Source organism: Nomascus leucogenys, chromosome 5 (assembly GCF_006542625.1).
Source record: "Nomascus leucogenys isolate Asia chromosome 5, Asia_NLE_v1, whole genome shotgun sequence".
NCBI lineage: Eukaryota > Metazoa > Chordata > Mammalia > Primates > Hylobatidae > Nomascus > Nomascus leucogenys.
Genome location: NC_044385.1, coordinates 124,841,811 through 124,862,987, shown reverse-complemented (window position 1 = coordinate 124,862,987; position 21,177 = coordinate 124,841,811). Strand labels below are relative to the sequence as shown.

Below are 21,177 nucleotides of genomic sequence, written 5' to 3'. Positions count from 1 at the left end.
AGGCCACACGGCTTTTTAAGAACCAGATGCCTACTCTGAAATAGTCCATTGTTAGGTAAATGTCACAAGGTTAGGTGAAGTTGTCTCCTTGTAAAACCTGCTCTCAGATCATTAATGATGATAACTTAAAGTGATACTACCCCCAAGGATAATGTTTCAGTGGTTCAAAGTCTCAAGCTTCACAGGAATCTCTGGTGGTGGAATTTCAGGCATTAGCTAGTTGATGGGAAAAAATTTTTTTGATGTTTGTATGGGTATGCCTTCACAAACTTTCCCAAGTGTTTTCCAAAAATCATCACGTCTTTCTGTTTTTTATTTTCTATTTTTAAAATCCCCCTTCAATAGTGCATCAAAACCTATAACTCTGATTGGCATCTTGTGAACTATAAATATGAAGATTACTCAGGAGAGTTTCGACAGCTTCCGAAGTGAGTAAGCTATATTATACACATAGGGAAAAGTCTTTGTACTTGAAATGCTTGGGGGGAGGTATGTAACTTCATATGCAATCAGAGTAATTGGGGAAAATATTTCTAGATGGTTCACGTGTATGTGGTGTAACTATTGTTTACAGGGCCTTTGATTGTAACACTCAAACATGCTACTTTGGTATTGGTAGGTAGTAATAAACCTGTGGATGGTTTAATTATGTCCAGTGATTCTTTTCACGGTACCACTGATAAATAAATAGGTGAAATTTTTTCACTACGAAATATAAAACAAACAAAACATAAGTGTACTGAAATATGCTGCAGTGCATTTTTTCCTTGAAAAGAATATTTTGAAGATAATTATAAAGAGCATTTTACATTGAATAAATTTTATGTTTTTAAAAAAAGTAAATCAAGAAACAAGCATTTTCCCAGTTAAAATTTTTTTTTTTTACCTCCTTTAATGTATTAACTTATTCTAGACTATACCAAAAGCAAGTGTATTTAGATTGAATAGTGGTGGCTAAAGTGAATCAGGGGTAGCTAGGTATTGCCTTGACATACTATCTGTTATAAAAGGTTCCATTTTGTGTTGCTTTAAAGGAATACCCGAGACTGGGTAATTTCTAAAGAAAAGAGATTTATTTATTTATTTTTATTTATTTATTTTTGAGACAGAGTCTTGCTCTGTCATCCAGGCTGGAATACAATGGCAGGATCTCGGCTCGCTGCAACCTCCACCTCCCAAGTTCAAGTGACTCTCCCTCCTCAGCCTACTGAGTAGCTGGGATTACAGCCGCCTGCCACCACGCCCGGCTAATTTTGTATTTTTAGTAGAGGCGGGGTTTCACCATGTTGGCCAGGCTGGTCTCGAACTCCTGAACTCAGGTGATCCACCTGCCTCTGCCTCCCAAAGTGCTGGGATTACAAGTGTTAGCCACCGCGACTAGCCAAGAAAAGAGATTTATTTCGCTTATAGTTCTGCAGGTTGTACAAGAAGCATAGCACTGGCTTCTGCTCAGCTTCTGTTGAAGACTTTTGTGCTGCTTCAAAACATGATGGAAAAGGTCAAAGGGAAAGTTGGCACTTGTGAAAAGAGACCAAAGAGGAGGAGGAACCTCAGTTTATAATAACCCATTCTCTTGGGTACTAATGCATTTCAGCAACAAGTAATCCCATCTTGCCAGGAACCAGAATTCACTCATTACTGTGAGAACAGCACCAATCCTCTCATAATAGATCTGCCCCATAACCCACTAGGCCCAATTATGCAACAATGGGGACCAAATTTCAATCTGAGTTTTGGTGGGAATAAAAACCATATCCAAATAGCAGTTGGCAAATTGAAGTATACTTGATTTTGGGAAAATTGAAAGCAAATAGTGATGGATTATGTTTTAAAACTAACCATCACCAATGAAAATATTACTTGAGACCTGATTAATGTATTTTTCTTTGTGTTTGTTACATCTTTGAGCTGGAACCTTTTATGCTGTTCTTAGTAGACGTAGCTGTTTGTTTTTCCTCCTTGTGTGGCTTTGCCACTCCTTAAGAATGTTCGGCCAATTCCCCGATTGCCTCTTTTTAAACCTCAGCTGGGAACACTCCCTCCTAGCATTATCTTCTCCAGATGGGTATGCTCTTTAGTTCTATATTTACCCAATCCTCCCTTAGGGATTTTTTAATTCTTCGCATTGGATTGGCTTAACCCATCTTTGTTGATCCTTTTGTTCATAGTCTCAGGGTTGAAAGATATCAGACTATGTGATGTCGTATACTTATTATCTAATAGACTGCTGGTACATGTTCCCTCTTGGCATTAATGAGAATTTCCAAATGTGTGATGAGAAAGACAGGGAGAATTGTAACAGTGGTGAAGAACACAGATTCTGTGTTCTGCCTCGGACAACTCTGCCCTCTGTAAGTCTGATTTTCCTCATCTGTTAAATGGCCTTAACAACAGTCACCATGATTAAAGAATTAAATGAGAGGGCACATGAGAAGTGCACAGGGCCTGGCACATCATACCCATTGAGTAAATGTAAGCTGCTATTGGTATTGGTGTCTTGTTTTTGTTGTGGTTAATACCATCATTGTTAATTGGTTTCAATGCAACAACTCAATCTTCCTTTTTTTCCTCATAAACTTTGTATTAAAAGTTATTCTACCAAGTCTTTGTTCATTAAAAACTAATCTACTTTCTTATTTTTAGTATGCCTGCTAACTCCCCAGAAGTTATGCTGTCTTTTCCACATAGCTTTTTGGAGCTTTCTTACTCAAGTCTCTTGGCTTACTCACCTTGAAAAGCAAGGGCATAGATGGTTTTATTCTTTGTCTGAATAGAGAAGCTGGGCCATCTTTGAATTTAGTAAAGGCTGGGCCCTCTGATGGAGGAGGAAATGCAAAGCCTCTTCCTTGACTAGGCATTTCTAAAACAAATTTTCTTTGTTGTTTTTATAGCAAAGTGGTCAAGTTGGATAAACTTCCAGTTCATGTCTATGAAGTTGACGAGGAGGTCGACAAAGATGAGGTGGGATACCTGCTTGCTGTTGCTTTTCTTTTCACTCTAGATTTAAACATCAATTTTACAGACTTATAAGATTAGTTAGAAAATTACCAACATTTAGCCAAAACAGGCATTGGAGTGTTACATGAAATGGGAATAATTTTTTAAAAATGTTATTGATTGATTGGAATAAGGTCTCTGTTTCACCTTGACTGCTTAGCATTTCATGTTCTCTTGGTTGTGTTTATTTGTGCGGAGATCATTTGCAAAGACTTGGATCAGATCTGGCTACATTGTTAAAAGATATCAAGATGACTTAGACCTTGAATTTAGGTTGTTTTTCAACAGATCTCGAAACAGCTGCCAGCCAGTAGATTTAAATGGCTATTTCTTCAATGATTGCTTTTAGTGAAGTCTGATTTTATCAAGCCCACTCCCCCTATTCCTAGAGAAAAGCTCGTGACTAAAGAACTATATAAAGGGAGTAGGGCATTGAGGTGAGTCTGCCCACCGAGTGAGGGAAACCTCACAAGAAGACAGTGCCCATCTCTGCATTTCTCATCCTCCCCATTGATTGTTAAGTGTCCTATTGTGAGTTTAGGTTTTTCCTTCTTTAAAAACATTGTCAGCTGAGCTATAACATTAACCATTCATTAAGCAATGTGCATGTAACAAATTATTTTAGAAACTACTTTTAAAATAATTCTAAGAGAAATTACTGCTCATTCAAAATGAACAATATATTGGGAACTTGGAACTGATTGGCATGAATAGTGACAGGAGGACCAATGGAAATATTGCATGTAAGGGCATACACTAAACTGTAAAATCCTAGATGGTAAATTATTTATATTATTGCTATTAATAGCAATATTAAAACCACCAATATTAATGTTGAGATGGTCCAAGACAAAGCATATGATGAGTCTTTCTGCAATTGTCTGTATGATTACAGAAGATTTGCCAGATTGTGTGTGTGTGTGTGTGTGTGTGTGTGTATTTTTCATCTGTCTATTATAACATACAAATACGTGCTTAACATATTTGTAGCAGCATCTGGCAGCTCCGTGCTCTTCTCCTTAAACCCAGGTCTTGCGGTGTGGGGTCTGTGCTTAAGAAGCAGGTCTCTTCACTTCTCTCAGCTCTTTCCTTCCACTTCTCTGACTCCCCCTTTTTTCCCCTCTATCCCTGCTTGCATCCTTGCCTGTCTCTCCTTCTTTTTCCCCCCATCACTTTATCTCTCCTTTCTGTATTGCCTCACATTTCCTCCCTTTCTTTATTCACCTTTCCCTGAACTAAGCCTCTGGGAAGGTTTCCAGGAATGTGCATGTGCTTTTGTCCTCTGACTATAGGGGAGTGTAATTTGAAAACATTTTTTCGTGAAACCAGGCAAAACCTTCCAACATGAGTGGTCAGTTGAGGTATGTCCTTTTTGGTCCTTTCTGTGGCTCATTAAACACTGGCAAATAAAAATTTGGACAGGAGCTAGCTTTGCCTTTAATGGAATAAAGTTTTCAGAAATGTAGGTGGGTCTCTCTCTTTCACCGCTAAGTGGACTTTTATGTGACTTGTAGGCATTGGTGTCAATGGGTACTTCAGTAAAGGGGCAATGGACAACTTGGCACAAAGGGAATGACCTTCCCATTGACCAAACTCACAGCAAGTAACCCAGGTAATAATGGGAGGCTGACTGGTGGTATTTTCCTTCTCTCCTAGGATGCTGCCTCCCTCGGTTCCCAGAAGGGTGGGATCACCAAGCATGGCTGGCTGTACAAAGGCAACATGAACAGTGCCATCAGCGTGACCATGAGGGTGAGGACTCGCATCACTTTGCCCTCCCCTCTCACAAGCCCTTTCTGCCATAGAGCTCGAGAACAATGCTCAAGATGAATGCGCATGCTGTTCTTCCCCACAAAAGGGACATTGTCTGATTCCTAGGATGCTCCCCTGGTGATAGCACCCCCATTGGCACAGCCTCATCCACCCACTTTCCCTCACTGTCTTCTAACCACCAGCATAAGGAGACCATCCCTGGGCTGGTGTGAAGGTGCAGACACTGACATAGGCTTTCTTCTCTGTAGTAACTGAAAAGTGCTCTTTGGTACCTCACAGAATGTCACAAGGGGCTATCTGTCATGCCAATCCTGAGCACTTCTGTGGAGGTGTACTGCAACAAAGTCAAGTAAAGCAAAAATTGAGGACGAAAAAAGAAAATAGTTGCATAGAAGAGAAGGTTGCAGAGAGAGACGTCAAACCAATAGAAGAAGCTGTTCAGGAGAAAAGTGGGACCAGAGAAACATCAGGATTAATAACAAAGGGAAAAGAAACAAGGGAGTCAGGGAGATAAAAATTAAGGAGGAAATGTGACTGTCATTACCCTGAGGCTGGAAAATCGTTCAGCATCATGAGGCAAAAAATAGTTCCCATTCTGTGAGCAAGAAACCCTGGGGATTTTAGAGAAGTTTCTGTCCTTCTGTGCTGCATCCGAAATTGGAAGTCCCTGCACTGCTTTTGGGTAGTTATGTAAAATCTCCGATTCCGTGGGTGAGAAAAATGACCCATGGATATTAGGGGAACCACCTCCTCAGAACTGAGATGCAGTGAGCTTCTTAGATGGAATGGGGAGTCTTAACCCCGCAGTGACCTGGAGCATCAGCTAGAGTGAGAACGGAAACAGGTTTTATGTATGTGTATAGTCGTAAGTGGGTTATTGATAGAGATTTTGACTCTCTTCATTTTGAAAGAATAGCTGTGTGTGTATTTTTCTCTCAGTCATTTAAGAGACGATTTTTCCACCTAATTCAACTTGGCGATGGATCCTATAATTTGAATTTTTATAAAGATGAAAAGATCTCCAAAGAACCAAAAGGATCAATATTTCTGGATTCCTGTATGGGTGTGGTTCAGGTAAATATGAAAAGAGTTTTACCATTATGTTTTCTTATCTGCAGTAGTGCTTATGTGTAAATTAGCAGATTTAAGCAAACATTTCCAAAAATGGCAATATGCATGGTAGAAATATAACACATAACTTTCAATGAGGAAAGGCTTGTTTTTCATCATTGTAGAAGATGGAAGGGATAATGCAGAGGCAGAATTATGCTATGGCAGGCAGGAGCACTCTGGCTTGGCCACTTTATAGCTGCGTGACCTTTAACAGGCTACTTAATTCAGATAATGAGAATGTTTCTTTAATATGGTAAATGAGTACATTGGATGAATCAGTGCAGGAAAATATTTAAAACACTTCATAGTATCTCAGTGGTGATTTTTATTGCTAGCGTTATAGTACCAGTGGCTGTGTAGATCAGTAAAGAGATTAGGTTTCAGCGCGGATTGAGTTCAAATCCCCGCTCCTCCACTTACCAGCTCTGTAAACTTCGAGATGTTATTTAACTTCTCTGTACCTCAGTTTCTTCATTTGTTAAATAAGGATAATGGTAGTACCGAATATGGTTACTGAGAGGGTTAATTCATTACACATGTAAAAAGCTTAGAACAGTTCCAACAAATGGTAAGCATTTGGTCAATATTAGATAGCTTTGTTATCATAGAGCTGTTGTACTTTTATATCATAGGGCTTATGTACTTATCCTTTAAAATTATTGTTAAAGATAACACATGAATGTATTTTTATTGTAAAAAATCAGACTATACAGATAAAGTGAAAGTCCTTCTGGACTCCTTCTCCCCTCCTTCAGTCTCTCTTTTCCGAAGGGAGCTACTACCAGTTTTGCGTGCATCCTTCTATAGCTTTTTAGCATTGTCTTTGGAAGAGAGTTGTCAGTTTCCCTGTCGATCATCTGTCCATCCATCCATCCATCCATCCATCTGTCCACCCCTCTATTCATCCAGCCTTGCCACTTTCAAGGAAGATTGAAGGCAGCAGCTTATAAGCATACGTAGGACATGGGATAGCATAAATTTAAAGTGGGGGTGAAAGCAGAAAGATGAACAGGAGATCGGGGTAAGGGTGAGAGAAAATAGAATTAAGGAGAAAGCATATGTTTTGAAGATCTAACACCTGCTATGGGTGGGCCACCACCTGGGCTCTATGCTTTCTAACTTGGAGACCTGTTCAGTCGCACAATTCACAGTGCACATAAGATACAGACAATCCAATTAGTCAGAAGCTGCCCAAGTAATCTCAGAATGAAGATCATTCAGGCATTTTTCTTGGGGTTCCCCTCAGACAGAAGGCTCTGTGATTGATGAACAATCTTCCTAACAACCCCTCACAAAAGATTCAGTCACCATTATCAAAGAATTCTCCCTTCAAATAACTCCATGATGGCCGATCACATCAGCCTGTAGCTCAATTCTGTAAGGAGATTGTTTGGTGAGGCCAGTGTGTCACAGTTGTCTGGTTTGACCAAAGGTATACTTGTTATATATTTACATGTTTACCTAGAATTGAAGTGCATTTTCTTCCAAGGAATACATTTGTCTGATTGAAACAGCCCAGCCCAGCAGTGGCTCACGCCTGTAATCTCAACGCTTTGGGAGGCAGAGGCGGGCGGATCACCTGAGGTCAGGAGTTTGAAACCAGCCTGACCAACATGGTGAAACCCAATCTCTACTAAAAATACAAAAATTAGCCAGGCATGGCGGCGGGTGCCTGTAATCCCAGCTACTCGGGAAGCTGAGGCAGGAGAATCACTTGAACCTGGGAGGCGGAGGTTGCAGTGTGCTAAGATTGCGCCATTGCACTCCAGCCTGGGTGACAGAGTGAGACTCTGTCCCAGAAAAAAGAGAAACAGCCCAGCAGTGCTGAAGGGCAGTGCTTCACCCCTTCATCACCCTCACCCACTCATATCCTATTCCCTTGAAATAGTAGTGGTGCTAGATCACAAGTGTTCAATGCTGTTTCTTCATTCATCAGTTTTGGACGTCATTGCATGACTTCCTGTGCTGGTAGATAGGATTTTAGCTCCTGGCACCCTCCTTTGGCCTCTAGTCTGGATGAATTGCTTTCCCTGCCCTACATACCTGCCATCTAGACATTCGGCCTGTCTTCCTCCCTGTGTTGGGCTTCCTGTTTCTAGGACCTTATGCCTTCCTCTTTCTTGTTCGGCTTTCTTGTTTTGGGGGAGCACATCTTCTGCAGCTTTCTGAGGAATTGTGTGTGAGATGTTAATTTTTTCAGAATTAGGGTATCTGTTCATATCTTTATTTTTGCATTCACACTTGACTCATAGTTTGGCTAGTTATAAAATTCAAAGTGAAGTCATTTTACCTTGGAATTTCAAGGGCATCCCATTGCCGTCTAGTTTCCACTGTTGTTTGGAGGATTCTGATGTTATTCTGAATCCCTGTTCTTTGTGGTCTTCTCTTTAGTGTTCTAAAATTTCGGTTGTTGTGTCTTGATTTTTATTTTATGCTTTGGTAAGCTCTTTTGTTAAGGTATAACATATAAATAGGGAATAAGGTATAACAGATAAATAGGAAATAAGGTATAACATATAAATAGGAAATAAGGTATAACATATAAACAGGAAATAAGGTATAACATATAAATAGGAAATAAGGTATAACACGTAAATAGAAAATATATACCTAATGCATGTGTGACTCGGTGGATCTTTCTGGAGCTCGGCTCTCTCTTATCTTTGTGCTGTTTTATTTCTCGTCATTCTGGAGACTCTGCCCTGCATATTCTGGCCACCTTGGTCTTCCCCAGGTCTGGTCAGTGTCTTCTACTCAGCAAGATGGCAGGGCTCTGTTTGGATTCCCCTTCCTGTGCCACAATTCAGATACTGCCTCCAGGCAGAAAGCTGAGGCAGTGTGGGGCTCACTTCAGTCTTTCCCTTCTACAGAGAAAGGCCTGCACTGCCTTTTGTCCCCTATCTGAAAACAGTTATTTCATGTATTTTGTCCACTTTTCTAGCGATGATGGTGGGAGAGTAAGTCCATATCCTGTTTCTTCCTTATGGTCAGCAGTGGAAGGGAGGGGTCCAGAATCAGATGTCTGCAGGGACCAAGAAGGTAAATTAAGTGACAGAGAGGCCTGGTTGCAAAGCAATAGGGAATGCTGGGGTGACCTGGAGCCCAGTGCCCCATTTAAAGGGGGCATCTCCTGCCCACCTGCAGCTGGTGCTGCCAGGTGGAACCCCCAGCTCAAAGGTGCCACATCATCCGGTTTCTCAAAAAGTGAGAAATGCAGAATTTGAGTTAAACTTTGGTAACTTTAATTATTGGTAACTAATTTTAAAAACCACTTTGAAAAATAAAGAAAAAACACCAAAAGGTAATTTGAGAGGATACAAAAAAGCAAACAAACAAAACACCACTGTGCAGTACCCCCGCCCTGCCGAAAAAAAAAAAAAAGAAAAAGGTAAAATACATGAAAGTATATTTGGGCCCACGTTCAAGACTGTGGCACCACTTAATGCTCACTGAAAATTGTTTTCAGTCAACAGCTAATGTGGGTGTCTCTTAGCTGGCAATTCAGCCTCCTCTGAAGGCCACCACTGTGAACAATGTAATTATATCAGAGTATGTTTATTGACAATGTTTATGAAGTAAGGAGTGCCCGAGTGATTTATCAGTGACAGTGAATTGACTTCTTGGGTGGCATTCCCAAGTAGTAGTTTTATTTGTATTCTTTAGTCAAAAGACCTTTAAGTTACTTTTTAGCTGAATTTTCTAGCACTGACTTTAAAAAGAAGGTTAAAGCAAAGCTAAATATATTTGGCAACCTGATTTTTTAAAGTAGGAAGTAATTATTTTTGTTTTATAAGAGAGTTTTGCTGCCTGTTTCTGGCCCAGGGACAGATGTTTATAAGTACAACTGCCCTGAGCTATCAATTAGTCTCCGGGGTGCATTTCAAAATCTAAGGTTCTGACTTCAGTAGAAGTCTCTTCCTTCAAATTGTCTTTGCAGATGCAGCTGATGGTATTTTTCATTTAATAAAGTGTATCCAAGGCTTCAAAAGAGTAAAATAATTTGTTTTTATCTATGTCTGTTTATAAACTAAGCATCAAAAGTTGTGATTTGTTTTTAAAAATTATTACTTATGGATGTTATAAAAAATTAGTTGACTGGTGCTGTGAATTAAAAAAAGTGCCTAAACTAAAAAATTTTGAAGCATTTTAGAACCCTTGAAATTTATTATACTTATTTTGCAGATGAGAAAACTGAGGCTCAGAAACAAATTATTTAGAATTGAGGCCTAATGTTTTTTTCTCCACTTTTAACTTTCTGTTTTCACGATTGTGAGTATGCAGGGAAAGGAGGAGAGAAAACTCATTTTGTTTCAATCCTTTGACTTCTTCCCTGGTTCTTGCCTTGAAGTTTAAGTGAAATCCAAAGTGGCAATTACTGAGCCCACAGCAGACAGTCTGTGCACAAGAGTGTGTGGCTTTGCCAAGGGGAGCACTTGACTTTGCATTTCTAAGAACTGTGCTGCAGAATCACAGAGACTTTTGGGAGGGTTGCCCTGTCCCTGAGACCTCCACCAAAGAACTCTTAGAGAGACTGTGGATAACCCAGTAGGATTTTAGTGGCTTTATGGGGGGCTGTCCTGCTGGCTCACGTTAGTGGGAGTGTTTGATTTCATATCGCTCAGCCTGTTCTTACAGGGGATCTTGTGCCATGATCCTCAGAGCTGAACCTGTATCTACTGTGGCCAACCTGGGGAGATTTTGCTCCCTGGAAGACATCTTGGAATGTCTGAAGACTGGCATCTATTGGCTTAAGGCCATAAACTTCGCTAAACATTGTACAACGCACAGGCCAGCCCCTCACAACAAAGAAGTGGCCGCCCAAGTGTCAGTAGTACCGAGGCTGAGAAATCCTGGCCTAGTGCATGTTCATCTTCTGTCTGTTACTGCACGTGAACTACTGTTCTTGTTCTTTGAGCCAGTCACCCTCTTGCAGGCATGAAAACTGGAGGCATGAGGCAAGGCCACGGACAGGGAGTCTAGATACCTTTTGGGATTCATAAAGGAATAAGTAAGCCAAACATAATAATAGATAATGGTTGGCTTTTAAAAATGTGATACCATACACTACTTCATTAAAAAAATGGGAGCTGAAGAAATAGGAAAATTTTACATGAAATTTCATTTATTCAACAAATATTTTTCAAATACCCACTATGTGCGAGTCACTGTAGAGTCCACAGAGACTAAGGATGTGTAGCACTGACAAAAATGGGAGCACTGAGAAGGTTTCATTCCACTGCAGGGACACACAGTGAATCAGATGAGTATGTAAAGCAGGTAATGAATCAGATGGAAAAATAAAGCTTGCAGGAAGTGAAGCAGGGAGGGTGGACGGTAATGGGATTTCATGAGGAGGGGGCTTGCAGGGATTTCATGAGGAGGGGGCTTTCATGAGGAGGGGGCAAGCTATTTAAAATAGCTTGGTTCTAAATGCCAATGAGATAGCACTCACCAACAAATAAGAGAGAGAAATTATTTTAAAGCAGTTCTAATTCTTTTAAAGTATGTCTGTTTATCCTTTTTTCATTTCAGAACAACAAAGTCAGGCGTTTTGCTTTTGAGCTCAAGATGCAGGACAAAAGTAGTTATCTCTTGGCAGCAGACAGTGAAGTGGAAATGGAAGAATGGATCACAGTTCTAAATAAGATCCTCCAGCTCAACTTTGAAGCCGCAATGCAAGAAAAGCGAAATGGCGACTCTCATGAAGGTAGGTAGGCGTGGCTTCCCCCAGGCATGTACGCACTCTGTGGGTGTCTTTATTTTTGCCAGGTGGGTATAGGAAGGAGACCTGTGTTGCACAAGTACATGAGAGGTGGGATGGATAGGAGCTCTTTACAAATAGCCTGTCAGCAAAGGTTTTGTCACATTATAACCCACTTCTCTGACATTTTGTATATGGAAATCATGTAATGGGAAGAACCAAAGTTTCGGAGGCAGAAAGGGAGACCTGGGTTTGAGTGCCGTAAACACTATATTTCAGCTGTGTAGCCTTGGGTAAACAACTTGTGTTTTCTGAGCCTCAGTTGACTCACCAATAAAATGGGAATAAACATGAAAATTGCTGGGAAGATGGGAACAGTAAATAAGAAAATGAATCTGAAGTATCTGGCGTAGAATTTTACTGTATTATAAAATATTAGTAATAATTAGAATGCATGGGAGCCTCAGATTAAATTGGTGAGGAAAATCTGGCTATGTTCTTGACAATTCATGTTTTACTTCAACCCTTAGGTGGTTCCCAACCCTGGCTTCCCCTTAGAAGTACCTGGGAGCTTTTTAAAAATACCATTTACCTGGTCCCACAAAAGATTCTGATTTAGTTGGCCTGGGGTGGGCAGATCTGACTTTTAGGGGGTCTCATGGACATGTCCATGTGGGCTGTTGTTCATAGCTAGTGTCAGTTCTAATTGGACAGTGTCCATGGTATACCAGCTACTCAATATTTTGACTCTGATCACTGGGCCTGTGCATCAGTATTTTTTCAAAGCACCCCAGGTGTTTCCTGGGAGCATCCAGAGTGGGGAACCACTGTGTTCATTTGAAGGCATCTAAGAGAAACGGCCTTCCTCCTCCTGTTTCAAATGAAATGCTATGAATTACAAGTGACTCCGATAATCTGTTTTGCCATTTTAGATGATGAACAAAGCAAATTGGAAGGTTCTGGTTCCGGTTTAGATAGCTACCTGCCAGAACTTGCCAAGGTAACATCGTCTTATATCTTCTGCTCTTCGTTGAATGCTGTTGAAGTATGTCTCATTTCATTGATTTGTCCAGAATGGAATCTGTTGAAATCATAACAATTACATTGTGATTACCTCTCTTTTTCTGACCTGATTACGAGGTGACATGTACTCATGCAGTATGATTTCAGGTCTGTCTTCTAAAAAGTACCCTACAAAGTATTCTTTTATTATTATTTTAAGTGTTTTTTTCCTGATAATGCTTAACACTGCATCACAGGTACTGAAGAATAACTGAAATATGCAGGCAGGTGTTCTCATAATAGCATCATACTTTCCATGTTGATATATGTGCTCTCCCTTACTCAGGTTAATAGACACAGTTCCAAAGAGGAAGGACCTGGTAATCTTGCCACGAAACCTGGGGGTTGCCTGAGTTACAGAAATTGTTTCTGGGTCACTCTCAATGGAAAAAAAAATAAGCTATTCCTGTGTCTTACAATTTTGAGAAATTTAAAAGTTACTGAAAAGCACAAAGAAAAGCAAATCAACCATATTGCTATCTCCCAGATTAAATATCTATTATGATGTTGCCTTTTTAGCTTCCATATTCTTAAAAGATATAAAACATCTGTTATAGTTGAAGTTCTTTTTAAACACTGTCCTTATTCCCATTCTCTTCTTTTCCCACAACCCCAATCAGAAACAAGCACTATTAAAAGTTTTACTTTCATTTTTATATCTTTACAAATAAATCTGTCATAATGATATATACGGTGCGATTTAGTATGTTTAACAATGTTTTATAAATGCTAACATACCATATGTATTCTGCACTTTAAAAAATTTTTAAATTTACCCCTTTTATTTGTACTATATAGACTTTTTATTTTAGCTGTTCTATTTTTCATTTTTTTCTGTTATAAACAAAGCTACAATGACTATCCTTGTACTTTGTGTCATTGTGTGGATCTGAATGATTCTTTCTTAAATGAGAGACATATCTTTGTCTTCTCTAGGCCTTTGCACTCTTACTCTGTTACTGCCCTTCTATTCTTTTTTTGATACTAGAGTGAAATGGTGACCCTCCACACCCACATCTTAAACACTATAATAGAAACATGGTTTATCTATATAGGATTATAAATAGACTAGCATTCAGCATTGACCTTTATTTTAAGACAACATGGCTGTTCTCAAGTGTAAAATCTCCCTCCCTGGCTAGGACTTTAGAGCATTGTTTTTCTTTAGGACTTGACTGTTACCACAGTATCTTTTTAGCACCTGCCTATTAAAGCTAATTTTAGTGCCACCATTGTAAACCACCTCCTAGTCTGGGAAGAGTTTTGGCTTGTGTGTTTGTGTTATGAATGTCTGTGTATCATATTTTGCATTGAGATTTGCTTTTTTGTTTCTGGATGTTTGGGGGTTCATAATTTCTCAAAACAAAATATTTGTGCCCATTTGGGTTTTAGCTTGTTGCAGCAGGTAATATATGTCATGCCATCTAGAATTCAGAAATTAACCTTCTGTACTTACTGGGTGAACGGAATGGATACCTAGGAGAAGATTCATGTTATTTGAGCCTAATGTTGATAAATTAAAAATCTGTACTTTTTCCTATGAGGTTATACAGGAACTGTCCCCTCCTTTTCTTACTACCCAGCCAATATAATTCAGTATTGTTTGATCCCAAGACCTAGGGAGATTTTTTAAGATATACATATATTTAATATAAATGTGTACGTTTATGTATATATAATTATTTTTTATAAGTATAATTGTATATTTTTTTCATTTAAAATATTTGGAACTATTTTTAAACTATGGGTTACAAGTTAGGCTAAGCCATTTTAGTTGGTGAAATCAGTTTGATTTCAACCCCTACTTCTTTTTGTTTTGTTTCTATTTAGTTTTGTATTCTTTTTATTGAGGTATAATTTACAATAGCAGAATGCTCAAGCATGAATTGTAGAGCTCACTGGTGTTCACATTTGTACACTGATGTAAGCAGCCCTCAGGCCAGCTTGTACCTGAGACCCTTGTTATTTTGACCTCCATCACCGTAGATTAGTTTTGACTTTTCTAGACCTTCCTGTGAATGGACTTACACATGTACTCTTTGTGTCAGGCTTATTTAGCTAAACATTATGTGATTCACTTTAAAAAGTTTTTTTTAGGTCGGGCGTAGTGGCTCATGCCTGTAATCCCAGCACTTTGGGAGGCTGAGGTGGGCGGATCTTTTGAGGTTAGGAGTTCAACACCAGTCTCGCCAACATGGTAAAACCCTGTCTCTACTAGAAATACAAAAATTAGCTAGGTGTGGTGGCAGGTGCCTGTAATCCCAGCTACTTAGGAGCCTGAGGCAGGAGAATCACTTGAACCTGGAAGGCGGAGATTGCAGTGAGCTGAGATCATGCCACTGCACTCTAGCCTGGGTGACAGAGCAAGACTGTGTCTCAAAAAAAAAAAAAAAGTGTTTTTTTAATGTAATAGAATTGAATGGAGAATATGAAAGTACACTGCCCTTAATAATGACATTATTTTAATAATGTCATTATTAAGGGCAGTGTACTATTTATACATATAATGTGTGTGTGTCTTGCATAGTGATATAAAAGATATTTGTTTTTCTTAGTGTGCTATTATGTATATTTATTTACTTTCATTGGTATATAATGTACCTATTTTGGGAGTTCGTGTGATATTTTGATATCTGTATACAATGTGTAATGATCAAATCAGGATAATTGGGATAGTCATCACCTCAAACACTTATCTTTGTGTTGGGAATTTAAAACATTTCTTACTAGGAGTCATGGTCAAAACCTGAAAAATGAATCCTTGTTAGAGGCTTTACTGTTTTTTCTTTCCCTCTGGCTTTCAGGTGTTTTAAAAATACTTTTATTTAGGAAGGTAGAAAAGGTGGAAAGTAATTTTTTGAAGGGGAAAAGAATGAAGAAAATGGATATGAGTTATTCACTCAGCACATGGGTATCTGTGGGCTTTGCCTTTTAAAGCCCAGCTCGGTGTCAGTGTGAGCAGCCCAGGCAGTAAGGGGAGGCCTGTGTTCCCCATCCCCAGCCCAGAGCAAGAATGCAATTTTGGCTGTTTATCATCCCCCTTCAGGGTGTCTGAACTATTTGCACTGGTTGAGAAGGCAAAGAAGTTGACCTGGTTACTGTTGGTCATCCCATTAGGAGGGATGGATTCCATGGTTACAGAATCAGAGACTGAAGGATGCAGGGGGAGGGGTGGGGAGAGAGAACTGTGCAAGGAGTTTACTCAGGGGATGAAGAGGTAAAGAGGTCAGTATCAGGGAAGGAAGGTGTAAGAAAGGGTCAGGCTGGGAGGCTGGGCCACAGTTCAGTAAGATTGCAGAGAAAGGCCTAGAACAATGAGGGCAGGCAGAAGGTGGCTGAAGGTGTAATTTCATGGCAGGTTCCTTTTCTAATCAGCTCCTCTAACCTCCTTCATCCTGTTGCCCCGGCTTTTGTTTTCCACTGTGACTAAGACATAGCCAAACAGGATATGACCGGCAGGAAGTTGTTTCAGTACAAAAATAACTGATGTCTCATTCTGGAATATTATGGAACGGCTCATTACTTACAGTGTGAGTGATGTAAACCCAGGTTTTCAGAATATTTTGTATAATCTTGGAACTTATGTTTGTACATTTAGTGCTGAACATCTTTATTGTTTTCTTATTAGAGAACACAGTGTATTTACCCTAAAACTGGTTCTTTTCCTCCTATTGTCTATTATGGAACCAAACAATTTTTATTGTAAACATTAACAGTGTGTAGCATCAGTCTTATAAATGTTTTAGTTAGATACACAAACCATAGTTCAAGTTAGTTAATTGATTTCTTCCCTAGAAAGTCAAGGAGTAACATAATCAGGTTATAAACTTCATTACTAGTTATTTAATAATTTATTTCTCTGGTTACATTTATATCTTAGGTGACATCAGAACATATATGTCACCTCCTTATATAAAGATAGTGTGAAGAAAACCCACCTTATGTTTTCTTCCACCGCTTTTCTGTTTGTGAACTTTTATTTTTGTACTCAAAGAATAGCATCCAACTTTTACTTTGGTTTCCCCATGTGGTTCTGAAAGAGAAGTAGAATTTCATCTGAATGCAGAATTGCTCACATCCTTTTACCTTTTAACTTTGTTTTAAGCAAATGAACTTATTGTTCCAGGTAAATCTTCCACAGTTGCATGCAGGGGAAAGTATGATATCTCAGACTTCATAGTCTCATGGAGATGGAGTGAGGATCAAGGGCCATGCTCAGCAGAACTTGTCAGAACCCAGCAGTTTCACAGACACCTTTTCTCAATTTTTAAACCAAGTCTATAATAAGTGCTTTCTTCCCTAGATTCCAATCCAGAAAACAATATAATTGCACTGTGATACAAAGGAGCTGGCTAGGCTTGTGTCTGTGGGGTCAGCTGGTGTTGCATTTCTGGGCCTCCTTTGTGAAGAGGATGAGCTGATGGTCCTGAGAAGTTAGGTGTCTTGGAAGTAGTGGAAATAAATAATGATAACTCTTTAAATTAAAGAGTATATATTTTGGCCTCAAAACATTTTACAAAGTTCTCCTATTCCAACCCATTCTGTTTAAAATGACCCAACAGTCAGCACAATGTTTCTGATAATTCATCCTCGGAATAAGATGCTGTTGGCCATAGTCTTTGTCTCTAGATTGTTTTATCTACTCGCAAATAAATTTAAGACACAGAGTATGCCTAAAGCCTACAGCAGACTTTCTGGAAACTCTTGAATGTTTGGTCCATAACTACTTCTTAAGACAAAGAAGAAAACCTTGTCAGGGTGTGTCGTTAGTGCTTGAATGTAGGGTTTACAGGATGGGGTGGGGTGGGGGGATCGCCCTTGGTTTAGATGAATCATTCTTTTCCTTGTCTTCTCAGCAAACACCAGTTTCTACAGAGAACAGCTCTGCCATTGTGCATTTTCTGTCTCCATTTTCCTCTCATTCTCCTCTCCACAAAACCCAGAGTAGTCAGTGGGCTTTGGGCAGGAAAGTGGCAACAGGGTGTCTGGGGAAAAGCCAGTTGGCTCTTCCTACCATCACAATATAGACTGACCACAGGTTATTTTAAGAGCAGAGCTGGTTTCCATCACTCTGAGAAGTGCTCAACTACAGTCTTTGGGATGATATTTGTTATAGCTGTATTTTGTCCGCTCTTAGATTGTGAAAGAACATATTACAAGTATTTATTTTATTATCTTTACTAAAATTTTAATTAAAAATAAGTGTGCTTGCCACAATAAGTAAAAATACCCAAAGTTGTTTAAAGAAAAGTTCACCTTTTCCCTTCATCCTCCATTCCCACATTCCTGAGAATACTGATGTTAATAACTGGTTGCAATTCCCCTTTCACCAAACTGATTGCTCATAGAAATATAGATAAACATATGTAAGGTTTTTAAGTTTTTTTAATAAAAATATGTTCACGATATATACATTATTCTGAAATTTTCTGTATCACCTAAAAATATTTCATAGATGTCCCTCTGTGCCAGTGGAAGATCTGGTTCCCTCTTACATACATATCAGCAAGCTGCATGATATTTCAACTATTGCTACTGCATAGTTTATTCAGCCATCTCCCTGTTAATGAACACTTAGGGTTTTTTTTTCAGTTTTTAGCCTCTACAAACAGTGCACAATAAACAACATGACATTAAATACTTGTGCTCTTATTTCAGAAGGAGAAATTCCCCAATGTGGGATTTTTAAGTCAAAGTTTATTGTGTTTTTAATGCTTTAAACATTGCCAGGTTACTGTCCCCAAAGGCTGTAATAATTCACATTTCTGTTTCTCTGCGTCTTCACTAGACGAGTGTAAAATGGTGTTTTACTGTGCTTTCATTTATGTTTTGCTGGTTATTAGTGATATTTTTCATATTTTGGTATATTTATTTGCCATTTGTGTTTTTTCTTCCTGACTTGCCTGTTCACATTCTTTACCTTTTTTTCTTCTTTCTTGTGTAGTGTAATAGTTTAGACTCTGAAGCCAGAAAACCTGAGTTGGAAGCCAGGCCTCTATTTCATGATGTAGGTCTTTGGGCAAAGTACGTAACACTCATGCCTTAGTGTTTTCTCTTTTAATGAGCAGGGATAATAATAGTACCTGCCTCCTAAGGTTGTATAAAATTAAAATGGGCACTTAGGGTAATATCTAGCAGGTAGATATTGGCTATTATGAATAGTAGCTCTTATCATTACTATTCTTCCAGATACTGTTTCCTGACTCTGACGCAAAGTCCTGCTCTCCCTGAACCACATTTTTCTACCTCTTAGATTTTACTTGGCAATTCCATCAGCCACTGTTGGGCATCCTCTCTGTTTAATGCATCATCCTAGATCTTAGGAGGGATGGGAGGAACTTTAAGAAGCCTAATTTTCTTTTTATTTATCTCATAGCAGAGCAATTGATGTATATTAGGTAGATTACAAGCTTTTAGGTTATTTTTACATCTAAAGCTATCCCTTCTTTTCCAATAAATGATGTCTGTGGTAAAGAATATATCTGTTGGGTGTTAGTGACAAAATCAGAATGCTTTGTGTCTATTTTGGCTAGTAGTTAATTGTTTTTCTTTTATTATGTCTGCATTCCTATTTGTTCTTTAATTATATGGAGCTCATTAGCAGTTATTCTTGCTTTATTCATTTCTTATCTCCTAGCACAGTCAACTTGAGACAATAAGCATCTTTCAGAAAGGCACCAGGAATTGCATCTACATTAAGAACCCACTCCTCTGCTTTAGCGTCTGAGAACATAACACAGTATTTGCCTTTGTTGAAGGGCTCAAGCGGACGATTCAGAAGTAGAATAGATAACTGTTGGTGGTGGCTTGCAGCACCTAGTACTGATGGTTTTGTTAGGAAGCACCACAGGCAGTATACAATGTAAAGCAAATTCTTTGGGTTCAGTTAAATAGATTCCACTTGCATGCCCTTTTGTTGTGAAAAATTAGGAAAGGTGATAGGCAGGATAGAATAAAATGAAGTGGTCCCATCTCCCGTATGGAGAGCACCTGCCTCCACCACAGGCACATGTTTTGCCCTGGAAGCATAAACAGAAGATTGCAGGAATGCCCCTTCACCTCCATAGCCTTCAGGCTCCCATCGATAGCATTAAGTTAAACTTGGTGTGGCAAGAGACTTGAGCCATCATCTTGTTTAACATTTTTACCAAGAAATGAAAATGGAATCCAGAGAGGCTAAGTAGCTTGCACAGCTGCTTAATTGAACTAGAACCAGAACCCAGTTTCCTAGTATTCTGGTGCCCAGTTTATATAAACATAGACAGCTGATCATGGTAGTTTGGATCATTGCTAAAGACCTATTATATACAACAATCGTATGGCTAAGAAGATTAAGATGCTTATTTTCTCGGCTGGGCGCGGTGGCTCACGCCTGTAATCCCAGCACTTTGGGAGGCTGAGGCGGGCGGATCACGAGGTCAGGAGATCGAGACCATCCTGGCTAACACGGTGAAACCCCATCTCTAGTAAAAATACAAAAAATTAGCCGGGCGAAGTGGTGGGCACCTGTAGTCCCAGCTATGCAGGAGGCTGAGGCAGGAGAATGGCATGAACCCCGGGGGGCGGAGCCTGCAGTAAGCTGAGATCGCACCACTGCACTCCAGCCTGGGTGAAAGAGCGAGACTCCATCAAAAAAAAAAAAAAAAAGATGCTTATTTTCTCATTATCCATGATTAGAAATGTAATAATAGACTTTGTTTCGCCACCAACAGAAGAGACAAGACACTTTTTCTGCTGTGGCTGTGAGTGCCGCCTCAAGTGCTGAGATGTGACTCATGTCTTTGGGGAAAGTAGCAGATGAGAGAGTACATTCTACTCCAACTCCATAGACTTAACTGTGGAGACTGAGAGTAGTGGAGAGCTCAGACTGACAAGAAGAACAGAATATAGACTTAGAGTCACCAGGCATGAAAAATCATAAAGATAGAGATGACTTCTATCTCGTGAATGTCTGAAAAACCTCTCTCTCTTTTTGTTCCCAAATCCCACATCTCCAGCCCTCATCTCTGCCACCAGCTGTCTGTTTTCTTCCATGGCTTCTCTTCTGTCCACCTCTTCCATGTTGGGCCCCCAGGATTTTGTCTTCAGACTCACTTTCACCCTCTCCCTCAGGACATCTCCTCCACTCCCAAGTCTGGAACTCCAGCCTTCCTCTCGATCTTGCGCTCAAGTTTCGTCCCTTTAGCTGTCTATTGGATGTTTCCAGTTGGAAATTCCACAGGCATCTCTATGCAGGCGTCTCTACACAAAGATGATAAAGATATTATCATCTTTTTGGCAGATTTGTTTTTCCTGAGTTTTCTGTCTTGTTCATGGATTCACCATTTAGCAGGCTGCCCAAGCTAGAAATGTGGGATTTGTTAATCGGCCCTGCTATGAGACTGGGAGGCTGGTGTGATAACCCAAGAAAGACATTTTGGGCCTCCGGGTCTTATCCTTTTTTAACCCTTTGCCTCAGCCCTGCCCAAGTGATGCTTCTGAAATGTGAAACTCATTTTATTCTCTTACCTAAAATGTTGCAGGATATTTTA

At 39.5% G+C, this 21,177-nt stretch overlaps 1 protein-coding gene across 30 annotated transcripts in view; it reads left to right on the top strand.

Moving 5' to 3' along the window:
* Nucleotides 1–21,177, top strand: part of DOCK9 (dedicator of cytokinesis 9) — a 293,699-nt gene that overhangs the window by 160,687 nt on the left and 111,835 nt on the right. For all 30 annotated transcript variants that reach the window (XM_030813620.1, XM_030813623.1, XM_030813617.1 and 27 more), the window contains exons 4-9: nt 346–428; nt 2,892–2,961; nt 4,654–4,749; nt 5,710–5,844; nt 11,416–11,590; nt 12,517–12,584. In XM_030813620.1, coding sequence (XP_030669480.1) covers nt 346–428; nt 2,892–2,961; nt 4,654–4,749; nt 5,710–5,844; nt 11,416–11,590; nt 12,517–12,584 — 627 coding nt within the window. The remainder of the gene's footprint in view (nt 1–345; nt 429–2,891; nt 2,962–4,653; nt 4,750–5,709; nt 5,845–11,415; nt 11,591–12,516; nt 12,585–21,177) is intronic.